The 26,405-nt window shown below is 41.3% G+C and overlaps 1 protein-coding gene across 2 annotated transcripts in view; it reads right to left on the reverse strand.

The window, feature by feature from the left end:
• Positions 1-18,805: 18,805 nt before the first annotated feature.
• The window catches only part of PTPN14 (protein tyrosine phosphatase non-receptor type 14), a 293,466-nt gene continuing 285,866 nt past the window's right edge, over positions 18,806-26,405 (reverse strand). For both annotated transcript variants that reach the window (XM_033935552.1, XM_033935553.1), the window contains exon 19: positions 18,806-22,807. In XM_033935552.1, coding sequence (XP_033791443.1) covers positions 22,679-22,807 — 129 coding nt within the window. In that variant the 3' untranslated portion in view covers positions 18,806-22,678. The remainder of the gene's footprint in view (positions 22,808-26,405) is intronic.

Raw genomic sequence — 26,405 nt, forward strand, 5'->3', positions numbered from 1 at the left:
AAGCAAAACTGTGCAGTTCAAACACATTCTTGAATTACAGCATCCATAGTCTAAGCTTTAATGTAATTATTGTCACTAAAGAAAAAGAAAAGTGCATTCAGAAAAGCATACAGTAGGTTGCCCACATACGAATGTTCTAACAGTTAAAAGCCAACAATGTGAATTTACCCCAAAGCTTCTCGTTCTGATAGCACAGCTGTTCAGGACACGATTGATCAATGCTACAACGCGGCCGGGCTCTCTCTCGTATTCACTCTGCTTCAAAGGATGTTAATCCCCTACTTACTGGGCATTTTGGGTCATATTCTATAAACAGCGTCCTAATTGTAGGTGGCAATAGGCATCCTACCGCTTTCTAACCAGCCAATCGGGATGCATGTTTTCTTAAAAAACAACAACCCGAGGCAGGCAATTGAAAACACACTTATTCCAGAAAATGTATTGATGATGATTGTGTATTAAGCACTTGAGTTGTTTACTTTTGCATTTATTGTATTTGTATTGTTTATTTTATTTGTGATTTTATTCTTTGTTTTATTTTGAATATTTTATTGTAATCTGCTTAGGGGGCATAAGTTTGCTAAATAAATAAAAATACTAGTGTAAGTCTGCATTTTTACACCTAATTTTAAGCATGAGTATTTATGGCTGGTGTAAACGCTCGTGCCTAAGTACTCCCAGTTTGGCGCTTAAATAACAATATTCTCTAACATACTGCCTAATTGTATGGCACACCTCCTGACTTGCCCCTGCCCGGCACCCCCCCCCCCCCTTTGGAGCTGATGCACCATAAAAATTAGGCATGCAATTTATAGATTAGCAGCTTAAGTTATGCACGTAACTACAAATTATTGTCAATTAGTGCTTCTTAAGTCAATTATTGATAGTTATCGCCAATGAAATGCCAATGTAGCGCTAATTAGCATGCTTAACTGACCCTACTATATAACAGTGAACCTAACTTTGGGTGCCATTTATAGAATTAGGGGTTGTGAAGTAGAGAATGGCACGAGGATACATTTTTCCCCTTTCCCGCGGGAACTCATTTCCCCATCCTGTCCCCGCGAGTTCTTTTCCTGTCCCTTACCCATTCCTGCAAGCTCCGTCCTCATCTGCACAAGCCTCAAACAATTTAAAATCATACGCCTTCGAGGCTTGTGTGGTTAATAAGGAAGAGCTTACAAGAATGGGGCAGGGACAGCGACAAAACTCACGGGGAGGGGGTGAGGAAATTGAGTTCCTGCAGGGACGGGGACAAATTTGTCCTCGTGTCATTCTCTAGTGTGAGCTTTTCAAGGGGTTGCTTCTGTTTTATACGATTACTCTGTGGTAACGTTGCAGTCAGGTTACTATCCAATTAGAATGAACAACAATTTTGTATTAACTGTCAGGTGTGTTCAGAAATAAAAATAGCCTTGGTGCCACTGCCGTCCAACAGTAATGTAATGTAATTTATTTCTTATATACCGCTACATCCGTTAGGTTCTAAGCGGTTTGAAGAAAATATACATTAAGATTATAAATGAGAAGTAAGAAGGTACTTAAAAAATTCCCTTACTGTCCCGAAGGCTCACAATCTAACTAAAGTACCTGGAAATTAACAAAGAAGAGAAAATAAAGATGGTTGAAAAAAGAAAAATTCTATGTGAACTTATAGGATGGAAATTAAACTGACAGTGAAGAACTGTATGAAAAATACATATGGAATGCAGTTAGAGAGGGTAGGTTATAACAGTGAGTTTAGAAAAACAAAAGGGAAATCTGCAGCAACCAATCCAGTCAAAGACAGGGCTCTCGAAATCAGCAGTGAGTCGGATGACCCTTGAAAAAGCACAGATGTGCGAAACATGTCAGGTCGTCTCAGCTATGAAGATAAAGAGCTATAAAGTGAAAGTTGAAATTTGTATTCTTTGATAACAGACTGAAGTTGAGAAAAAATATTTATCTAAATAAAAAAAGATTATTTATTGGCCAATGATGATGGGCCACGTAATGCTTCCTGCTATAAACTTATAACTGGCGGTAGAGTGGTGGGGCTGAGGCCGTTAAATACCATTTTTTTTAAAAAAGATTTTCATTCAGATATTTTAGGAATTGGCAAGTTTATATCTATATTGCAGATTTAAAGATAAAATTAAGAAATTCTACCTCATTATTTTGTAGTCACATATGACAGAAAGCATCTGCATACTTACCCAGAAGTACGAGACCTTTGTTTTGGGCCTCTTAAAACTTGGAGCTTTAGCAAGAGGCAGACAGAAGTGAAATGTGATCGTTAACCGTCTGCTCCTCATTGTCTATTCTGTTGTTCTGTACCCAGCTGTTTCTATCCTTTGATAGAGTCAATCTGAACAACATTAAAACAATGTAAAAGGCTTTTGGTGCCTCTAGACTAATGTTATTAAAATATTAAAATAACAATATTTTAAAAATTGAATGAAACTTTCAGCAGATCCATTTAGAAAGAGATTGGTAGCTGGTGACTAAGCAGATACAGGTCTAGTTTGATGCATCCCAGGAGTCATTGAAACGTGCAACTCTTCCAGTTCTCTTCAATTTAGAGGTGCATGTTGCAACCGCTAGTCTTGTAAAAAAAGACAGCTGAGCTGATCAGTTTATTACCTTATCTTCAGAACGATAGAAACATGATGGCAGATAAATGCCAAATGGCCCAGCCAGTCTGCCCATCTGCATTAACCATCATCTCTTCCTCTCTCTAAGAGATCCCACCTCCTATCCCAGGCTTTCTTGAATTCAGACACAGTCTCTGTCTCCACCACCTCTTCTGGGATACTTTTCTATGCATCTACCACCCTTTCTGTAAAAAAAGTATTTCCTTAGATTGCTCTGGAGCCTATCACCTCTTAATGTCATCCTATGCCCTCTCATTCTAGAGCTTCCTTTCAAATGAAAAACTCAACTCATGCGCATTTACGCCATGTAGTTATTTAAACATTTCTATCATATCTCCCCTTTCCTGGCTTTTCTCCGAAGATCTTTAAGTGTGTCCCCATATGCCTTATGACGAAGACTACGCACCATTTTAGTAGTCTTTCTTTGGACACATCATTTCTTATTACAACAAACTGCAGTGCTATGTTCTTTACTGTACACATCTAGACAGATTTCTTGAACTTGTTTTTTGCATAACCGCTCTTAAACTTTATGCGGAGGGTGCTGAAAAGTTCTCAGCCCAACCCAGAAGAGAATGACATGGATATGGTTCAATCAATGATCAATGAAACAATATCAAAACATAGAATTTCAAGTCTGCGGCTTGGCACTTAACAAAATAAGATAATATTCTTTTCAGCTATAGTGGCAAAATAATGCTCAGAATTTAGGAAGTTGGTTGGCTGAGCTGAGCAGTGGCGTACCAAGGGGGGGGACGGTCCGCCACAGGTGCACGCTCCAAGGGGGTGCACAGCCATCCGGGTCCGGAAGCTTGCTGCTGAAAATGGCACCTCAGCACAACTGCCGTATTTATTCCAGAGCATAAATACGGCAGCCGCACTGAAGTGCACAAAGGTCCCGTGATGACGACTACTGCTGCCGCTGCTTCAAAAGAGATAAGTGATGTCAGAGGGGGGTGGACCGGCAGCCGCAGTCATCGTGGGACCTTGCTGCAACTCCCTCCGTCTGCCGGCCCAGCCCCCCTCCGACATCACTTATCTCTTCCGGAGCAGAGGCAGCAGTAGTCGTCATCGCGGGACCTTGCTGATTTTGATGGAGAGAGAAAGAAGCATAGTAGTGTGGTGAAGGGTGAGAAAGGGGGTCAGGGTTTTATGGAAGCGGGGTGAAGGGCGAGAAAGGGGGTCAGGGTGGTAAGGAAGGGTGGAGGGTGAAAGGGGGTCAGAGTGGTATGGAAGGGTGGTGAAGGGTGAGAAAGGGGGTCAGGGTAGTATGGAAGCATGGTGAAGGGTGAGAAAAGGGGTTAGGGTGGTAAGGAAGGGTGTGGAGGGTGAAAGGGGGTCAGAGTGGTATGGAAGGGTGGTGAAGGGAGAGAAGGGGGTCAGGGTGGTATGGAAGGGTGAGAAAGGGGGGTCAGGGTGGTATGGAAGGGTGTGGAGGGTGAGAAAGGGGGTCAGGGTGGTATGGAAGTGTGGTGAAGGGTGAGAAAGGGGCAGATGCTGATGGAAGTGGGGGGAAGGGAGAAGAGAGAGTGAAATGCTAGACCATGGGGGTGTGGGAGAGAGGAAGGGGGAGGTATAAAGTTTCTGGAAGGTGAATAGAAGGAGAGAAGATGCCATTTAGAAGGGGCAGAGAGAGGGTAGACAGTGGATGAAAGGAAGAGAGTGACAAGAAGATGAGGAAAGCAGAAACCAGAAAAGACAAGGTAGAAAAAAATTCTATTTATTATTTTTTTTTTTTTAATGCTTTAGGGGAGATGCTTTGCTGTTTCTGTGGTGTTACATTGTATGCAGTCCAGCTTCTTGGTGCTTCACTTTAATCTTTGTCTACGTATTTTTATTCTATCTCCCCATTTACAAAACTATAGAGCGTTTTTTAGCGTTGGTATCTGAGCTGTTACCACCATGGCAAAAAACCACACTACAGTTTTGTAAAAGGGGGAGGGGTTAGTTTGTGATTACATACTAGGCAAAGGTGTTTTCTGTGTTTTGTGTTCGAAAAGACATGGTTTTCTGTTAGGATTGACTGTGTAGGATTGATTTGTACTAGTCTGGCTTGTTTAGTTTTACAGTGGGTTTATTGACGTACTGCTCACTGCAGTATGTAAGATGCTGCCTTTTCCTAGGTACACTCTTATGTGACGTGTGGATTGTTACTAAAAATCATGTTTTTCATACAGATGGGAGGGAGTGTCAAAAAAATGATGGGCCCCAGGTGCCACATATGCTAGGTACGCCACTGGGGCTGAGAACTTTTCAGTGCCCCTTCATACTATTTGGGTTTCTGCCAGGTACTTGTAACCTGGATTGGTCATGGTTAGAGACAGGATACTGGGCTAGATGGATCATTGGTCTGACCCAGTATGACTATTCTTATATTCTTATGTGTGCAAAGTATAGGACAATGAAGCCTTTGTGACATCACTGATGAGGTTGGCTCTTAGGCATTGGTGGAATGAGGCAGTGTGACCTCACAATCTCAGCTCTGGAATGTTGCTTTGAAGGGGGGGGGGGCAAAATTATCAGCCCAACCAAAAAGAGAGTGACATGGATATGGTTCAATCAATGATCTGAAACAATGTCAAAAACATAGAATTTCATTTCTGCAACTTGGCACTTAATGAAATAAAATAACACTCATTTCAGCTACCATAGCAAAACAACACTCAGAATTTAGGAAATTGGTTGGGTGGGCTAAGAACTTTTCAGCACCTCCTCGTAAAGAACATGAATAGAAAAGGTCCAGTTTTTTACCACAGCATAGTGAAAGGACCCCTTGTAGATGTATTATTATTTATGATGATTCACTTTGGAGCTAATTTTGCTAAAGGCAGAATATGAAGTGTAATAAATTAAATCAAATCAAAACCAAAACCATTGTAATGTGGTCTGCAGTGAATCTAATGGATGAACTGTGGTAGATAACAGGTTGGGTATACTGATTCCATTGGAATTCGAGGCATGTTTGTGGCTTTCTCATTTTGAAGTTAGAAAATGTTATGACATGCACTGCTACAGCCATAAGACTTAATATCTGCACATAGATCCTACCGTGTTTCCCTGAAAATAAAACACTGTCATATTAATTATGGGCCCAAAAAAGGTCTTATTTTCCCTTCCTCTCCTCCAGCCCAATTTCTCTCCCCCACAGGTGCAGCATCTTTCCTTCCCTCTCACTTATCCCCTTGTGCAGTATCTTTCTATCCCTCCCTCCCATCTCTTGTGCAGCAGAACCTTTACAGCTTGTATCCCTTCCTCCCATCCTTTGCAGCTTCCTCCCTCCCCCCCCCCACATCGACCCATCTCTCCCTTCAACCACGAGACAGAAAAAAAATGTACCTTATAACGAACCGGCAGCGTCGGCAGCAAGCTAGACAGGCTCCTTCGTGGCCTGGGCTGTTCCTCTGACGCGTTGCTGCTGATGTCATTAGTGATGCGGCAGAGGAACAGCCTAGGCCACGAAGGAGCCTGTCTAGCTTGCTGCCGACGTTGCCGGTTTGTATGAAGGTACATTTCTTTATGTCTCGTGATCGGAGGGAGAGATGGGTTGGCAGGTGGGGGGGGGGGGGAGAGCTGCTGCTCTGATGCTGGCAGCTAGGGCTTATTTTCAGGGGTAGGGCTTATATTAAGACCTACCCCAAAAATCATGCTAGTGCTTCTTTTCGGGGTAGGTCTTATTTTCAGGGAAACATGGTAATTGTGAGGCATAGGAGCACTGTTCCCTCTCTAAGCTGAGCAGGAGTCCTCCAACTACCTTGCTGCCAGTGGTGGGTGAGGGTGCTTCAATAATATGTTTTCAATCACTAGAGGTAGACAAGTTCACTATTGTCCCGCAGAGCTTGTCAGTGAAACAGCACCTTCCATTGTCAGGACTGTAAATGGAGGACTCCTGCTCAGCTTACAGAAGGGACCAGTACATGGGAGCATTTGGCCTATAGGAAATAAAGGGTTATTCCTAGGGTTACCAGATTTTATTTGTGTAAAATCCAGACCCATAGACCCGCTCCCCAGGCCTGCCCAGTTCTACCCATCCCCGCCCTAGTCACGGGACCAAGACATGATGTCAGAAGTGAGCCGAAGCTAGTGTGAGCCAGCAAGTGGAAGATGCTGTTTGCAAGGGGGGTGGGGGATGCTCAAGCAGTGGGGTAGGCCCAGAATTTAGACTTTTTCAAGCATAATAGAACAAGATAAAAATGTCTAGGGCAAAAATTGGGACATTTTTATCTGGACCCGTTTCAATTGCAACTAATTCATGTCCCCCCCCAAAAAATAAAGGACAAGGACACAACCTGCATCAGGAGTCATAATCTCTACACATCAACAAAACACGGAACAATAAAGAAACATAGCACTACTACATGACTGCAGCGTAAAAAGACATAGATACAGGCAAGGGGCAGCAAACTAATTAGAGATGTGCAGGAGTCAGATGCAGCTGTATCTTTTGATGAAAAAAAAAAAATCTTGAAGGACAATTCTATGGGCATGGAAGGAGTGGCCCAGTGGTTAGAGCTACAGCCTCAGCACCCTGAGGTTGTGGGTTCAAATCCTGCCCTGCTCCTTGTGACCTTGGGCAAGTCACTCAATCCTCCACTGCTCCAGGTACATTAGATCAATTATGAGCCCACCGGGATAGATAGCTAAAATGCTTGATTATAAACCACTTAGATGACTTTGATAGGTGGTATATAAATACATAAGATAAATAATAAATAAATAGTTATGTGCAACTAATGTGCATAAGTGCACAGCACGCTATTCTGTTTGGTAGCGAGGATACATATATTTTATGTACAACTTTATATTTTCTTTCCAGTTCAATAGAAATATTTTAACTTTTGATTTTTAAACTATAATTTGGCATAATTTTCAAAAATTGCTTTTTTGGTGCACCTCCCCCTCCCATGCGCCATCCCAACCCAAACCAACCGCTGCTCAGAACACCTCATGACTTCCACATCTACTTTCCTGGCTTACAGGGAAAATTGTCCTGGATTATCTTTTTTAAAAAAATTTGTTATCTTTCCCATTGTTTTTTTCTGCCACTTTTAGGGCTCCTAGGTGTGCTAGGGTTTTTAGCGCATGCACAAAATTACTGTGCGGTAGCCAAAAATCTACCACCTCCTAATAAGGAGGCAGTAATGGCTAGCGCGCATGGGAATTTAACATGCGCTATTGCACACGTTAAGGCCCTAGTGCACCTTTGTAAAAGGAGCCCTTAGTGTTTTGTGGGCATAGCATAGTTTTTTTGTTTGTTTGTTTTTGTGGTCATTGAGGTCACGGGCCACAGTGCTAATGCCATAAAACTGTCCATAATTCACACAATGTATTCTTAAAATACTAGCAGTTCTTGAACTTTTTAAAAAAAATTATTGTTGATGGGCCTAATGGCCTGTCCCACTCATGTAGAACAAGAACTGGGATTCAACACCATTATCCTTCATTCACAACTTTCTGATAATCTTCCCCGCCTCCCACTTTATATCCCACCTGAACTCGCCCAGTCAGACATCACAGCTCACTCCTTGTCAGAAAGCTAAGCACCAGGAACAACGCAATCTTGCACTTTAGGAAACATCATGACACAATGGCCGACGCCTCTCCTATCCCTGCACAGCTCCTCAAAACTCTCGTCTGATCCAGCAGGAGAGGACCTCAGCCATGAATCAAATACAGGCATCACACATGGCAGTGCACAGTGTACCACTCAACCTGCGAACCAGCTGCAGAACGACTTTACAGCCATACCGTGACTCATTTTGCCATATTTATCAAAAATATTCAAAAAGAGAATCGATTTAATAATAATAAAAAAAAGTCTTTATTGCATAAGAACATAATTTGAGTTAAGGACAAACTTTTCATTTTAGCAACCCGCCTTCCCCCCCCCCCCTCTCAAAGATGTTGAACAATGTGTATAAAACAAAATTATTTACAGACAAAGTGGATTGGGGGTGTAGGGGGTGAGGATGTTGTTCCAATCTCCACAGTATGTGTTTTACATGAATCTTATGTAGCCTTTTTCCCATAAAAATAATGGAAAACTGGCTTTGTGAGAAGGCACATGAAGACTGAAGACTGGCAGGTCAACACTGAAACCTCATGGTAAGCAGTTTTTTTTTAAAGACGCGTCATTTAAAAATACATAGATTCAGAGTTACTACATATAAAATGCTGGTCACCAGCAGCTATGCATATAGGAGGTAATTTTATGAACTCATTCTGTGTGGCTGTGGCCTATTATAAAATGTGAAATGACATTAAAGTACATGCCAGGACACGATGCCATGTACTTTGCTGGTGAGTGTGCGCAGGGGCGGAGTTAAGCAGATATGCACACAGATTATGAAAATGCATTAATCTTTGTGCACATGTCAAACATAAGCCTCCATTTACCCCAAACTCTGAATCATGCCTACTTTCAAGATGCACTTTTTCTTTTGCCACATACCCTAGTATTTTTTTAACGACAAATAGGCCGCCTCCTTATAAAATGACCTTCAGTATGGCGACATTCAGACGCCATACATCGTGTTATGCAGGTTGCTTGAGGTCTGAACTTCAGCAGAAAATGGGAACAATGCATATACGCCATAGAAAAATAACCAGTGTAATTATGCAAAATCATCTTTGGTAACTTTATTTAATTGCAAAACAAAATATTCTAATATATGTGCGTCTCAGTTATAATCATCACACATAGCAATATGTAAAAATTAATATGAAACATCAAAAGCTAGAAATATGGACTTCTCATGAAAACAAGATATAGATATCTTCTATCAGTATTGAAAATTAAATTAAAATCCTCCTTTCTCCTCATTACCTTCCCTTACCTCATGTTTTTTACCTTACACCTTTTTGTTTTTTTTTATACATATGTAATTTTACCCTTCTTTCCTTATATGTCCGTTAGTCTGTATAATTTCAATTTTATGTTTTTAACATTGTATTAAAGTTTAACCTCGTATTTGTACTATTTTTCTTGTTTTTGTAAATCGCTTAGTAAATTTAAATAAGCGATTCAACAAATTTTGAATAAACTTGAAACTTCTTATGTATGGCATTTTGAAAACACCAGTCTCCCAGGGAAGCAAAATTATGTTTGAAATTGGAGGAATGGTGCTGATTATTATGTTCCCACCTGGTTATGTATCCGTAGAACACCTCTAGTCTCTACTCAGAAAACCCAATATAGATCCATGTTTCAGCAAGAAATGTACCTTCTTCAGGGGTAAGACATAAATTGAGGCTTATTTTTAAAGCACTTAGACACACAAAATACCATAGGTTTCTATGATACTTTGTGTGTCAAAGTGCTTTGAAAATGAGCCCCTAAAATCTCATGTGGTGTGACTTTTTACCTACTGAACCTGCAACTAAGGTGTTGGGAGCCATTTTGGATTCTCCCTTTCCACAGAGGACAAGGTGAGCAATCTTACCAAAAAGATTTTTTATTTTCAGAATGTTCAACAATAAACAGTGTTAGCATTCACAAGTAATAGTGAAATAAATAGTCGATAATGATCAGCGTCTTATAGAAAATGTGGCTAAAATTTTTTTTAAAAACATGCATGCGTACAAAGGCGTTAAAAAAGAATGGGAAGGATGCATATGCGCCTAAGGACTTGCATAAAGCCAACACACCATACGAGATTTTGGGCTCCTTTTACTAAGGTGCACTAGCGTTTTTAGCGTATGCAGGATTTTAGCGCATGGTAAACCCGCGCTATGCTTCTAGAACTAATGCCAGCTCAATGCTGGCGTTAAGGTCTAGCGCACGCGGCAATTTAGCATGTGCTATTCTGCGCGTTAAGACCCTAATGCACCTTTGTAAAAGGAGCCCTTTATGTCTTATCCCTGAAGAACTATACAATAGCAAAATCCACTGGTGAAGGAGATCGAACTGTAAGGTTTTTTGGTGTGTTTTCTCTATAGGGGACGAGGAGCCTCAGAATTTGGAGCTATGTACCCAATTTGCATTGTAGCATGAACAAATTCCCGAATTGGGTACATAGCTCCATATTCTGAGGCTCTTCATCCCCTATAGAGAAAACACACCAAAAAACCTTGCAGTTCGATCTCCTTCACCAGTGGGTTTTGCTATTGTATAGTAGTTGATACTTGGAACCACGTGATTATTTTTTTGTTATCCCTGAAGAAGGCATGTTTCCTTCCTGTCATTCTCTCTTTAATTGTATCCTATCCTATTTCAATTGTATTTCTTCCCACTCTTCTTTTGTCTCATGTAAGTCTTGTATTAGATGTTCTTGACTAGGTGTCTGCTCGGGGACATTGGATGTTGATGCTGTTATAGGTAAGATCATACTTAGTGTCTGGATGCAAGCGACTGCACATGTTTACTGGGCTTGGAGGAATCACTTTCATAATTTGATGCTTTTGGAGCAACGCCATGCCTACTTGTCGTTCAAGCGGAAAAAGGTGTTTTTTTTTTTGCAGATCTGGGACTCCTATATTCAATCGCTTTCCCCTAGGGCCAGAAGTCTGGTCTTAAACTCATTTTAGATGATACCGTATGCCCTCAGATGCTTCCCCGGGATGGTTGGTATGCTGTTTGGCTGAGTGTGGATGGTTGGCATGGATGGACAGGTGAGTGTTGTATGTAAGTTGGGTAGGGTGGGGATCGATTCTGTAAAGGGGGTGGAGGGGGGGGTTGTCTTGTTTGGTGCTTGCTGAGCGGCATAAGAACACAGCTTGCTCAGCAGTCTCTCTGCTCTCTTTGGGGTACTGGGAAGGGGTTAGGGGGGATTCCGGGATGGGTGGTGTGTTTGTACTTGGGAGTGGGTGGGGGTGGGGATGGGGGTTTATCTGAAAAACTTGTTTTGTTGTACTTTTGGAGTTCTCGATCTTGTTATATTCTTGTTTTGTTTTGTGTATTTGCTGATTGTACATCAATAAAACATGATTTACACTAGATGTTCTTGACTAGTAATGGCATTTGATTAGTTTTTACTCTTTTTAATTGTATTGTTATTGGCATTTTTTGTTTTCACCATTATTTTTTTTACATCTGTGTCTCACTTAGAAGTCAGATAAGCGACTATCAAATTTTGCTAAAAATTTGAAACTTGATCGATGTTAGGTTTTCTGAATAGATAATACAAGGTGTTCTACAAGCTACATAACCAGGCGTGGAGTCATTTTTTTTGCCCCATTTTTGCTTGTTTTTCTGGACTTTTGTGGAGCTTTTCCTCCCTTTTTTGTATCGCTTATTATTATGTAACATGACTAAAGCATTTCCATAAGACTGACAAATATGCTGTCTGAATGGGAGGCTGGTGTTGTGCAAGATGAAAGGAGGGAAAATTTTCAACACTGATGGAAGATGTGTATAACTTGTTTCCAAGATAAAAACCATATTTCTAGCTTTTGATGTTTCACATCTAGTTTTAAAATATTTTTTGTTACATGTGTGATGAAAACAACCGCTTTGCAGAAGGCCTGACGTAAACTGCACAGTTGCAATGTGGTGTGGCTGACTACCTACCACCACTATACATATAGCTAGGTGTTGCCACCCAAAAGTCCACTCTAACTCCGCCCAGATGGTAAATAGCAGAGGTGGACTGACAATGACCTGGGCAATAAGAATTATCGGCCCCTAACCACCTATCAAAAGTGATTAAATTAAATCAGGGGTGTTAAAATCCCTCCTCGAGTCAGGTTTTCAGGATTTCCCCAATAAATATGCATGAGATCTATTTGCATGCACTGCTTTCATTGCATGCTAATAGATCTCATGCATATTCATTGGGAAAATCCTGAAAACCCAACTGGATTGCAGCCCTCGAGAAGGGACTTTAACACCCCTGAATTAGATGGAGGCTAAGGGAGAGTGGGCCTCTTATTGCTGTGGGTGATCCAATAGTCGGTCCACCCCTGCTACAAGATAGTGCCAACATGATTAAAGCACTATTTCTATACTACCATTGATAATCGGTCATCAGAGGAATGATGGGTTCAATATTCAGCAGGAAACCTTTGAATATCAAGACAGACTGCACTAACACTATCCAAGTAGTGCTAGGGTAGTCTGGGAGTATAGCTTAGGTGGAGTCAGAAGTTATTCAACTAGCCACATTTATAGAGAATGACATGGGGATGGAATATATCCCCGCTCCATGGATAACCTTGGGAAACTATCCTGTGCCCATTCATATTCTGACTCTTCCCTCACACCTTAAAAGAGTGACACGGGGATGGTTTCCTGCAGTTAACCACAGGGACAGGGACAAATTCTGTCCCCATGTCATTCTCTACCGCGATATTCAGCCTGCTAACTAGGATAGAAAACTTCTCTGGATAGTTATCTGGTTTCTGGTCTGAATATTGCCAGCACCCAAATAACTATTGCCAGCCAAGCTCTACCCAGATCCTCTTTGGTGCCAGCTGAGTGACCACCGTGGGTTGAATATCGGCTGTTATACAGTACATTCACTGGCTGCTGGTAAATGATGCAGCTCTTCTTGAATATTGACTTGTGGATGTCTTAAAGCCTTGTATGTCTGGACAATCAACTTGTGCTACAAATAAATTTATAAAAACCGAACAAAGGGGAAATACAGTGCAAAAAAAATACTGTCAAAAGTAGTCATTGTTGTATATACAATATTGGCAGGCATAAGCTTATTGACTGATATAAACATTGTACATTAGGGTATAAAACATGCATAGTTTAGAAAAAGGCTTATGCAAATACAAAATCAATATGGCACTCATACCTACAAACCTAGTCAATGAACTGACCCATTTTCATTTTGAGGTTGTGAGGTACAGTGTGAGAATCTCCCCTTTTTTTTTTTTTTTTACAAATCAAGTTAATTTACAAAGGAATGAAACAAACACCAAAGATCACAAAAAAAAAATTAACATTCAGCAGGACAATGTCTGACACTGAAACTAACTGACCTCTCTATGGAAGTAACAAGTCATATTTCCTTAAATATCTAGATATGCTCTCCTCTCTATAGAGAGGGGGAAGACAGAGAGAGAATCGGCATTACCGCTCTTACATAGAACACATCATGATGTGTCCATTTTCAATCATTCATTTCTCCTTTGTATTGCCACATGATCTTTAGCTTCACCTAGAGAATGACATGGGGACATATTTTTCTCCATCCCAGTTGGAATTCATTGTCCCATCCCATCCCAGCAAGTTCTTTTCCTGTCCCCGCCCCATTCCTGCAAGCTCCGTCTTCATTTGCACAAGCCTCAAACACTTTAAAATCATAAGTGTTGGAAGCTTTTCCGGTTAAGGCAGAGCTTAGAGGAATGGGACAGAGACAAATTTGTCCCTGTGTCATTCTCTAGCTTCACCTTCACTTTTCTGCCACTAAAAAGCTGCTCTGTTTGTTTGTTTTTTTGTTTCAATATTGGCAATGAGTTTCTCTGAAAGAATTGGAGAAAAATCTTGTCTTTCCTTTTGCCATTTTCTTCCTCAGTTTCCATCTAGCAACCCTGCCAGCCCTTTACAAGCACCTGCACAGCACAAATTCCACCCGTGAAGTCAGGGATGAATTACAGTATGTTTCTGAGAATTGCTGGCAGTTATAATGGACTAACACTATTTTTGTTTAGCCCATGGGAAAGAATGCAGTTGAAACCTATTACTTGGCTTTTGAGGCTTGTTTAATGTAGATTTACTCAAGCAGTGATGGGGAGGGGGGCGGGGAGCAGTACAGGCTAAATGCACTTCTATGCCCCCACAGAGATATTAGTAATGTACTTCTCTCCTTATTAACTCCTCTCCATGCCAGTTCTGATAATGATAATATCATCATGCCCAATACATGATGCCATTTCATGCACAAGATCAGGGGTGACTTGTGAGGGGTGTAGAGGGATGCAGGCAGTGGCTTGCAATCAGGGCCTTCAGGGAATTTACCCAACCCCCTTTAGGCCCTGCTCTGAATTTGATTGGTTGAGCAGTCAGCAAGCAGAAGCTGCTCAACCAATCAAATTTAGATCAGAACTGTCAGGGCCTTCAGGGGGTTGGGTGAATCCTCAGCCCTAGAGCCCTGCTTTTTTTGATTACTTTTTGCTTGATGCAGTTCGACAAATCAAACTGCGTCAAGCAGAAAGTAAACAAACAAACAAAAAACACAGGGCTGTAGAAAGAGGTAGATTCACTGAATCCCCTGAAAATCCTGCCCACACGCCACTGGATGCAGGTCAATTACAGGGACTTATTGCAGGGTCTAATTTGCATAGGTCAGTAGGGGACTGAAAAACAGGGCCAGGTGTGAAAAACAATCTCACTCAATGATAGGGCTCATGATGATGTTTTACAGCCAAACTTGCATACAAGAATCTTGAATCACAATGGCCTGTGCTGGAGTTCATTTCCTAAGCACTTGAGGACCCAGGCTATAAAATAATAATAATAATAACTTTATTTTTCTATACCGCCATAGTCAAAATGACTTCTAGGCAGTTTACATTGCAAGAAGGCTGGACAATCAGCGCCATGGAGTCACATCTTCATGTTTAGCAAGCTGGTAGTTGGGTCCTTTGTTATAAGGACGGAGAATCAACTTTTTTTTTTTCTATGAACAAATGATTATAGTAGAATTAGCCAGCTATACTAAGTGCTATGGATAGAATACTTTGCTGATAATACTTTCATTTTGTTATTAACAAAATTTGTTAGAGGAGCCTCTACAACTAAGGATGGACTTGTCCACACAAGTTCTTCCTCGCCCTGGCCCCAATGATGACCTTCCATGCCAGGACATACACCAAAGGGTCAAAGTCATCTAAAGTTACTGTACTTAATATAGCTAGACAGGGCCCTATTTTTTCAAACAATCACACCAACATGGAATGTGTTAGCGGTGTATGGCTACCAGTCCTTCCTTGAGAGGCACTTTTTATTTAAAAGGAGGATACTTTATCATTAAAGATACTTATTTCTCGTAAAACTGTACAGTGAAATATTTGCAAGGCAAAAAAAGGCTTTCCAAATATTTGTTTATAAGACTTGGTAGCAGCAAGAAAACAATAGTACAGATAAGGACTTGTGAGCTCCTGAGTCTGCCTATCTGCCTGCCCAGTCAACATCACCTCAGACCCTGCTTTCCCTCCAGGCATCTTGTTTCCTTTTCCTCACCAACACTCTTCTGTGTTGAGTACTACTCAACATTTAGATTCCAGTAGATGAGCAACTCTTGTGTTCCATCCACTCAATAGGGCCAAAGCTGTTCATCAGGTTACCCCCTCCCACACCATATTGCCTTATTTACACAATGAGTTTAGAGGCAAAAAACTGGTGGTACAAGGCAACACTGCTAGAACATAACACATACTTGGGTTTCTTTTCCCCTAGATCAGGAGTGTCAAAGTCAACAGGTCCTCGAGGGCCGTAATCCAGTCAGGTTTTCAGGATTTCCCCAATGAATATGCATGAGATCTATTAGCATACAATGAAAGCAGTGCCTGTTCCAATTGTTGGGGTAGGGTGGGAGGGAAAGGTAAGAAGAGGTGGAAACAAAGATTCAGTGTTGAGATTTTATTACTAATCACCTAAATTAAAATGTGTTTACAACTATATAGGGAGTATAGCTGGCCCTAAGGATGTTATTCAAGCAAAATGTTTAAGCACAGCAGGGAAAATTCCGTACTCGAGAAGCCTAATCTAGTTAATCTGATTCTTCATGACATAGTCTTCTGGCAAAGAAACAACCTTGCTCATCTTCCTACTTGGAAGTCTGGTTCATTTTTAACAGTGATGAAGCTCAGTAATCATAGTGAAAGTTATTGGTCAGGGTTACAGCCCATGGTATCATAAGAACATAAAAATAGCCTTACTGGCTCAGACCCAGTTCAGCAGTCCATCAAGCCCAGTAGCCCGTTCTCACAGTGGCCAATCCAGGTCACTAGTACCTGGCCAAAACACAAAGAGTAGCAACATTCCATGCTACTGATCCAGGGCAAGTAGTGGTTTCCCCCATGTCTTTCTCAATAACAGACTATGGACTTTTCCTCCAGGAACTTGTCCAAACCTTTCATAAAACCAGCTATGCTATCCGCTCTTACCACATCCTCTGGCATTGCGTTCCAGAGCTTAACTATTCTCTGCGTGAAAAAATATTTCATCCTATTGGTTTTAAAATTATTTCCCTATAACTTCGCCTGTCCCCTAGTCTTTGTAATTTTTGACGGAGTGAAAAATCAATCCACTTGTACCCTTTCTACTTTACTCAAGATTTTAGAAACTTCAATCATATCCTATCCTCTAAATGGGTCAATATTCAAAACCATTTACATATTCAGCAGAGACGACTACATAAGTGCTTTGCTAAAAATAAAAGTGAAATTTAATAGACAAAATAGCCAAAGTTGTCTGGTTAGAAAAGGGGCATGGTTCAGGGTAGAGCAAGGGCAGGCAAAAAAGTTATATGTTCATCGGTGAAGATTACCCATTGACTGGTTAATAGCTAAGCAGCAGGAACATTTTTATAAAGCATTTTCTGCCTGTAAATCATATTTTCCAGGCAGAAAATGGTGGTTACACATTTGTTTTAAGGCATGCATGTACAGTATAAATGTAGGCACACCATATAAGATTACATCTTCTTTTACCCATTCCTGGGGCAGAGTTGGGCTGGAAATGTGATGTATTTATTTTATAAAATGCTACACACTCATAATTGCACCCTATTTGAGCAGCTGCAAATTTATGTGAAGCCCACGGTATATTATAAAGGCACATAAGCATATACAAACAGAGGGTTGTGTCTTTCCATACATTTAACATAGGCAACCTGCGATGTGGATACCAAATACATTTAAAGTTGTATGTGAATGTTTATCATTGGTGCTCCTGCTGAAAACCTGCTTATCCTTAAATGGATTTCTTAGCTAGGTAAAGTTCTCCCCCTAAAATCTGATCTCCAAAAGTCACCCGGCTCCCCCAGTCTTCTTCATCCTACACAGCTGACAGGTTGCCAAAACTATTACATACGATTATCCAAGCTTGTGAGTCTTCTTTTTTTTTCTATTTTTGAATAGGGCCACTGGTTAGTATCATCTAACATCCCACAAGCCAGCCGAAGCATGCCTTCAACTGCAATTTCTGCCATTAGTGACGGAGGACGTCCAAAGTACCATCCCCCGGATTCTATATAGTTCGCCAAAATATGGGTAAGGCAGGTGCGCATACAAATTAATTAGTCAACGAGCTAACATTCATTATCAACGTTAACTGGCATTAATTTGGAATTACATGCACCTCTGCTTACGTGTCCTGTGTGCAACCCAAAAGGGGGTGTAGCCACAGGAGGGGCATGGGTGGGTCAGGATTGTTCCAAAAATTTTGGCACCGTGTTGTGTGCCCAACTTGAGCGCCAGGATTTACACCAGGTTGGGAGAAGGAATTGGTGCTAAATGTTATTCAATAAAGGGTGCTCAGCCTGGAATGCCCTTTATAAAATATGAGTTTACAATGGATCTTTCTAGCCCCTAACTTTGGGTGTTTTTACTGAATCTGGCCCCAGGAGTGTGTGGCAGAGTGGTTAAAGCTATAGCTTCAGCACCCTGGGGATGTGGGTTCAAACCCACGCTGCTCCTTGTGACCCTGGGCAAGTCACCTAATCCCCCCATTGCCCCAGGTATTTTAGATAGATTGTGAGCCCACCGAGACTGAGAGGGGAAAATGCTTACTGTTCTGAGCTCCCTTGGGAGAACAATATAGAAAATTGAATAAATAAAAATAAAAAAATTGGGTACACTCGGGATTTTCTTGCAAACTAAGTCCCTATCATCCCTTTCCATCATCCAGCCAATATGGTGGCATTGCTCTTGTTGAACAACACAGAGCAGCCTTGAAGGCAGCCACCAGTGCTGTTTGTGCACGGTGACTGGCACTCTTGCTTCCCCAGAGCAACCAAACCCCACTGAGTTGAGGAACAGATGTCAGGTGCAAAACAAATCAGCTTTACAACAAGACGACGACACCAACAAAAAGTTGCTCCACCAAACAGAGGAGTGAGCTATAATCAATTTCACCTTTTTGTCACAGATGCCAACTAAGATTACAAATGAACAAGCGGCGTACTAGCAAAACAAAAAAGTTTAGGCAGTAAATTTTCTACTTTTGGGTAGCCAGAATCTGTAACATGGCAACGATGAATGGTTCGCCCCAACAGCGTCCACAGAAAAATGAAACAATGAAGGATATTTTTTTTTTTCTTTTCTTTAAGAAATGAAATAATAAATACAAATTCAATAAAATCTTTAGCATATCCATGTTTGTGATAAAGAATATCTACATCTGTAGGTGCTTTAAGGATAGCGAGTTCTGATCGTATGATAACAGTCTTCCAAAAGCAAACTGAACAAGACAGGTCAGCAGAAAGAGTGACACGGAAGTCAAACCCGCATCTTCTGTGCTTTGTCAAAGGAACTGTCCCCCACCAACTGTATATAAATTAAATGCCTGGCTATTTTTGAACTGCAGCAGGAAACATCAATATAAGAACATCATCAACAACCATCCTTAAAACTTAATTTAAAAAAAAAAACAACAACAACAAAAATCAATGATGTTGACAGAAATTAAGAAAAAATTCCCCCTCCCGATTGTAAGTTTTCCAGGTCTTGCTGAAACATCGGTTCTTTCTACTCAGACACGGCAAGCCCCGGAAAACTGTTACAATCATGACGCCAGCCGCGAAAGCCTAAGAGAACATTCCTTCTTTCTTCCCCTATTGGTCACATACAGTTTGGTGCATCAACCAAACTATTCACAAGTCATGTCTTTAACATATGTAAAAATAAAGAAGATATAATGCTATTAGTTTCTTAAATAAAGAAAACCTCTGCAGGGAGACACCAAGATCCACAGCTCCAACTTTCCAATCTCAAAGTCAGCAGTGGGTCCGGATTAGCTATTGGCCCAAACCTGGTCCTTCTACGGCAGGGGTCTCAAAGTCCCTCCTTGAGGGCCGCAATCCAGTTGGGTTTTCAGGATTTCCCCAATGAATATGCATGAGATCTATGTGCATGCACTGCTTTCAATGCATATTCAGTGGGGAAATCCTGAAAACCCGACTGGATTGTGGCCCTCAAGGAGGGACTTTGAGACCCCTGTTCTACGGCATTGTTAAAACAACAAGAGAAAACCTGTTAATGCTTTCACTTTCAGGTCTACTCCTTGGCCACCTTCCCAGATAGGAAGAATCTCTAAGTATTAATGAGATTGCTTTAAATGGCGGTTGCTAATTTAGGGGCCCTTTTAGCGGTATAATGCTCTTAACATGCTTTAGTGCAGGACTTTCCCGCATGTTAAGCTGAGATTTAACGCAGCACTTAAGGGGGGTGGTTTCTAAATTATTTTCTTTCAGGCAGCTTGCCAATGTCATTCGCACACGGGAACTGCATAGAGTTAAAGTAACAGCACCTACCAGCTCCTATGTAGGAGACACTAGGTATCCCATGTTAACTCAGCATTATTCAGTTAGTGCACGCTAATGTGCTGTCTGGATAAAGCAGGAACACTTATTCTCTGCCCAAGACACGCCCCCTCCCAATAAATATCTTTTAAAACGGGTAATGTGTGGTGCAAGCAGGCAAAATACAACACAGTGTTTTAACATGTTCTGTGGTAACCTGTAAGAATGTGCTAACCACACATTAAATAAATGGAGCGCCAATTAAAAAAAAAAAAAAAAAAAATCAGTGCTGACCAGAATGAGTGACCTTCATAGAACAGCATATTGCGCTGGGATCTGCGTTCAACTCTGGATGCGAGCATTTACATCAAATGAAACCCCAGTTTAAACTGTGGTAGAGGTTTCTACAGTGGCCTGGAACACAAAATGCTCCAACGCTCACAGAATTCCAATGAACATTGGAGCCGCATCGGAGCATTTGGCGCCCTGGGCCGTGGTAAAAACCTCTACCGCAGCTTAGAAAAAGAGGAACGAAACCAGGAAACCTCTACCGCAGCTTAGAAAAAGAGGGACGAAACCAGGTATAAATCCTGGTGCGCAAGTGGGGCGTGAATCTGCACTATCCCATAACACTGTGCGTGTCGTAAAGGGATGTCCCTTACCTGCCCATATCCCTCCCATCATTACACCCCCCCCTTTGCAGATCCACGTGAAAACACTTGGGTGCTAGTCTATAAATGGGCGTGTAAGCACGTTTTCACGTGGATCTGCCGCTTCTGCCCCATTTTGGTGCCTTGCATCCATTAGAGCGCTGAAAACTTGGCAGAAAAGTAGCACCTAACATTGGTGGCCACCTATAGAATTCCCTCCTAATGCTCTTCAGAAAAAGGGCCCCTAAACCAGGCATTCGCTGGCAAATAATTTTGCAAATAATCTCAAGTTTGGCATCTTAACCCCTTAGCTAACCTAGTCCTGTTTTCTACAGTACCCTGATCAATGCGCTCTGCAGATCAATAACAGCCAAAACTCCAGAATGACATTTTTAAGAGTTGCTGGGAGCTAAGATCAATCAATAATTCCTTACTAGAAATTACCCTCCTTCTCTTTTAATAAACCGCGATAGCGGTTATTCGCACATGGAGCCTCGCTGAATGCTCCGCTCTGCTCCCAACGCTCACAGGAACTCTGAGTGTCGGAAGCAGCACGGAGCATTCAGCGCGGCTCCCTGCGCTAATAATAGCTATCGCAGTTTAGTAAAAGGGGGGGGGGGGGGTTAGTTCATGATTCCATACTGCCACAGCCCCATTGCAACAAGTCAGGAGCAAGCGTGTAAATGGCACCATAGAATTACTGCATTTTCTGGAATACAGACAGATTCACAAAGGACAGAATCTGATGGATAAAATACCAGATCTCATCAGGGACTTGGCCATACCTGCCCTAAACCCCCTGTAAGCCATCACACTTCCTGAATTTTAAAGACTGAATTACTCCACTCTGGACTCATGATCTGATAATGCTCCCCTCCCTCCATTACCTATAGACAAGTAGCTGGATGAAGGCCAATGTCAAGGATTGCCCATTTCCATCCTTTACATAAATAACTGGGTACCATAGAGAAGGTCCTTGAGGGGCACATGTTAAAATCGGTGAGAGGATCAAGGCTGCATGTACGGAAGAAAAGCAAAGCCTGAGGAATGTGGTGTCAGACACACAGTGACAGGGGGAACCGATCAGAATACTGTAGCTGTGATACGCTCTCTCCTCAGAGGACACATGACAGCCTAGAGATCTCCGTAATCCATACTTTGAATCTTGGCACAACCCCTGTAAATCCACGTGTAGAATCATGCCATGGAGACAAAATGGGAGAAAACCTTTTGGCTCTCTGATCCATGTAGGATTGTTTGTGCAGAGTTTGCAGGGGGGGGGGGGGGGAGAGGGTGGCAAAGTAGCTTTTATTATTTTCAGAATTAAGAACGGAATTTTAAAACTGGACAAGGTAGGCATGTAGCCAGCAATTTAATTTAAGAAAAAAAAGAGCACTTGTTCCCATTTAATAAAAGTAATAATCTCAGTTACTAAACAAAAGAGCCTCAATCTCTTTTACATTTGTGGATTTGGTCCTGCAGAACTAGCTGCTTAGGTGGGGCTCCTATTTCAGTGCATCTCCCTTTAACCGGTGAAGCAGAGATCACTTCCAGAAGCAGCACTGTTCAAAACTCCACAGGCTGAAGACACATCCATTTTAACAACTGCGGTGTACATACAAAAATTAATGGACATCGGACAAGAAATCCCTGCAGCTGGCAATGGTCATAGACCTCAGACACCCTACAAGGTACCCAGGTCTATCCAATGTGGCTCCTGGGAAAGGTCGGCAAAGGTTTCACTCCAAGGAGTGCAAAGGGTTACTGCAAAGGGTTCCCCAATAAAAAAAATAATAAATTAACTCATATAAAATAGTTCCAGGGGCCTTGAATAAGGAAGCCTTGAAGGATGGAAGCCGACCCCCAGCACAAGAGGGCTGTGATTTCCGCACGAGCCAGCGTGGTGAGATGTGGAGGACGAGCATCTCCATGGCCAGGAACTCCAAATGGCTTCAAGGCATGCGGCTTCTGACCTCGGAGAAAATTAAATGAGTCTGGAGCTCTGAAGGAACTGGATAAGCACTTGATAAACAAACGTGTACTGGGCGATTGTCTGGATCATAAACATCCTCTGGTCCCTGAGGTGTTTCAGCATCACTGGAACATTCACTATCTGTAATCAGAAGGAACATGGCCATTAGGACACATATCATCTAGCACAGGTCCTCGAGAGCCATAGCCCAGTTAGGTTTTCAAGATTTCCAGCACAAATATGCATGACGTTGATTTGCATGTACTGCTTTCATTGCATATAAATAGATCTCATGCATATTTATTATGGAAATCTTGAAAGCCTGACTAGGTTGTGGCCCTCAAGGACCTTGGTTCCCCAACCCTTTAACATATAGTATTGTGGCTTTTATGAATATTACCTAATTAATTAGGTAATATTAAAAAATCCTCAGTGACCAGTATCACGCATTAGTGACATCCAAATATCACGTACAAAAAAGAGCTGACATACCAAGCTGGCATACCAAGCTGCCCTTTGGAATAAGATCTTTGGTAAGTTGATCTCCAGTTCTCAATCTTACATTAACTTCAGGAAATTATTAAAACTCATCTCTTTACGAAGAATTCTTAGTATCTCGACTATTATATTTTCATTTTTTCCCCTTGAATTTTTTATAAAGAATTGTCATTTCCCTGTGTATTCGCAGTTCTCTTTCTTGTAAACCGCGCTGAGCTGTGGGGTTGTAGCGGTATATAAGACTACTGTTATGTTATGTCTGGCTTTAAGTTTGAATAATTCCTGTACAATTTCTAGAGATATTTCTCCCAGAACATTTTTTTCCCATGCTGCATAAAAGGCATTCCAGTCTGGTCCTGGAGATACAATGTTCTGTCATGTGGACTGGATTTATTTTAAAAAAAACTTATAGCCCGCCTAAAACCTAAGCGGGTTCCAAAAATACATGCATTGGATATACCGCTTATCTCACAATGTATAAAAGTGGTGTGCATAATTTTTTGTACATACTCAACCTGATTGGAAGTCTTTGCGAAAAGAATGCATCAGTGTTTTATGAAATGCTAATGGACAAAATGGGTCAAAAGTCAGTACCTGTAATCTGTGCCGCACAGACCTTTATCACAACCCCATTCAGGTCCAACACAAACAGTTGAAAAGGAGACCCAAGAATAAATCATTTTAAAAACTTAAGTCTGGAGCTATGGGAGACTCACAGTGGCACTGACCATTCAGTATGTGGGCCAGCCTTGAAGGGACGCTATGATCCATGTCTCTTAGCCCGGGGCCAATGATATCAACAACCTCCAGTGTTAACAGTAAAGAGAATGATCGGGATCAGAGAGCTTGACCATGCTAACAGCACATCTTTTGCCTTAAAAAGCATAGCGACAAAAATAGGGCAGAGAAAAAAAAAAAAGATGCTTTAACCCTTTTTTTGGCATTGTTGCTCAGAAGCAACATGTGTTTTCTAAGGCTCTTATGGGAGATCTGCATCTCCACATGCCTGTTGCTTGGACACTGTTGCTCTCGTTCAACGTCAAGCTATGTACCCTTTAATTTGAAGACGGTGAAATGACTGCTTTACATAAAGCAGCCATTTTGCCATCTGCAAATTAAAGGGTTAAGAACAGAAAAAAAGGCCACAAGAGCTAAGAATATCCGGATAGATGGAATTCTAAGCAATGTTGAACATTGAATTCTATAAAAAGAGCACCTGAAAACAAAGGTGTTAATCAGCCTATATCTTTATAAGCCAACTGACCAAAAGTAGCTGTACTGCTAGTTCCAATATAATTACATAGTAGATGAAGGCAGGTAAAGACCTGCATGGTCCATCCACTCTGCCCAATAAGATAAACTCATAGCATGTATTGCAATCTAACACATATATTCTTAATCCTAATCTATTCTTGCCTTTTCAGGGCCCAGACCGTAGATGTCTGCCCAGCAGTGGACATATTTCCCAACTACTGGAGTTGTTGAATCCCACTCTAGACCCTCTAAATGTGTCTACCCATAACTGGGTCACAGACTGTATAAATCTGCCTAGTACTGGCCTTATTTCCCAATTACTGGAGCTACCGTCTAAACACTGCTAAGTTTTGTTTTGCTTCCATTCTCAATAAAACACATAGAAACATGATGGCAGATAAAGGCCAAATGGCCCATCCGCAGCAACCATTATCTCTTTCTCTCTCCGAGAGATCCCACGTGCCTATCCCAATTATTAAAATACATAAGGGAGAATATGGCCCTGATTCTATAAATGACGCCTAAAGTTCGGTGCCTAGATTGGCGCAACTAACCGATCTAGCCACTAAAAATCCATTTAAAAACCATTAAAAAATTAATTAGCTGGTAGGCGTCAAACTTGGTAGGCGCCTACCACTTTGGCATAGGCATCTACTCCGAGGCACCTACCAGGGGTAGATTTGGGTCAGATTTTGGGTGTGGTTTCACCTAGGTGTCGGTAGGTGCCTAACTTAGGTCAGTCATTTAGGTCCCAGAAAACCCAGGTCTAAATGGGAGCGTGCCTAAAGGGTCATTTATCAAGGCGCGGTAGGGGTTTAATGCGCGGAATACCGCCTCCATTGACGAGGCGTTAGTATTTTGGCTTGCCGCAGGGGTTAGCGCGTGATGAAATGTCCGACGTGCTAACCCCCGTAGCGCACCTTGATAAAAGGAGCCCCAAGTTTTCAATGCCTACCGGCACCTAAGATTGCTTAGGTGCTGATAGGCATGATTGTACAAACAGGGCCTAGTAGATGATAGACAATTGCCTATCAGGGCCTATGTGCTTAACAACACTATAAGAGTGAAATATATTGATTTTTTTTTTTTTTTCAAATTTTAAAGAAAATTTTTACAAAATTAAGCAATATTTATTAGCAAAGTTATAACATTTGTATGATAGTCAATCATAGATAGACAAGAGGCTACAAATGTTAAAATGTCTTAGCCCTTCATCTCAATTTATGAAGAGTTTTGAAGTTTAGTAATTTTTCTCTTTTTTTATGGTTTTTCAAGCTTTTTGTTGGCTTTAAAAGTAAATTTGTTCCTATATTTTTGGCCAAGCATTAAAAAAAACATCTTTCTGCAATCATTAACAGCCTGTTTCACAAAGCCGCGTGGCAACAGCCCCAAAGCCCTTTAAATCTCTATGGGCTTCGGGGCCGTTACCGCACAGCAGTCGCTAGCGCGGCTTTGTAAAACAGGCCCTAAATGTTTTAATACAGAAGTTGTCTGTTACCAGCAAATGACCTAAAGCTTCACTAGAATTAGCATGGTCCATGATATTGCAGAATACTATGTTTTCAACTCTTGAAAGACCAGACCTCAAATGCCCGAGACACTACTTAAATAATCTTTCGTGTCTTTACTGGGGTAGTAAAGTTCATCACTGGTCTTGGTAAAGTGACATGTGCTCTAAATTAATTATGTAAACTTGATTTAATAGCATACAATAAATATAAAGTGCTTTTAGTGCTTACGGTGCTAAAAAAAGGAAGGTATAAGAGATAAGTGCCTTCCTTTTTTTAGCACCTTAAACACTAAAAGCACTTTATATTTATTGTATGCTATTAAATCAAGTTTACATAATTAATTTAGAGCACATGTTACTTTACCAAGACCAGTGATGAACTTTACTACCCCAGTAAAGACACGAAAGATTATTTAAGTAGTGTCTCGGGCATTTGAGGTCTGGTGATTCAACCAAACATGATGTTGATTTGTTCTC

The sequence above is a fragment of the Geotrypetes seraphini genome, chromosome 3 (assembly GCF_902459505.1).
Source record: "Geotrypetes seraphini chromosome 3, aGeoSer1.1, whole genome shotgun sequence".
Taxonomy (NCBI): domain Eukaryota; kingdom Metazoa; phylum Chordata; class Amphibia; order Gymnophiona; family Dermophiidae; genus Geotrypetes; species Geotrypetes seraphini.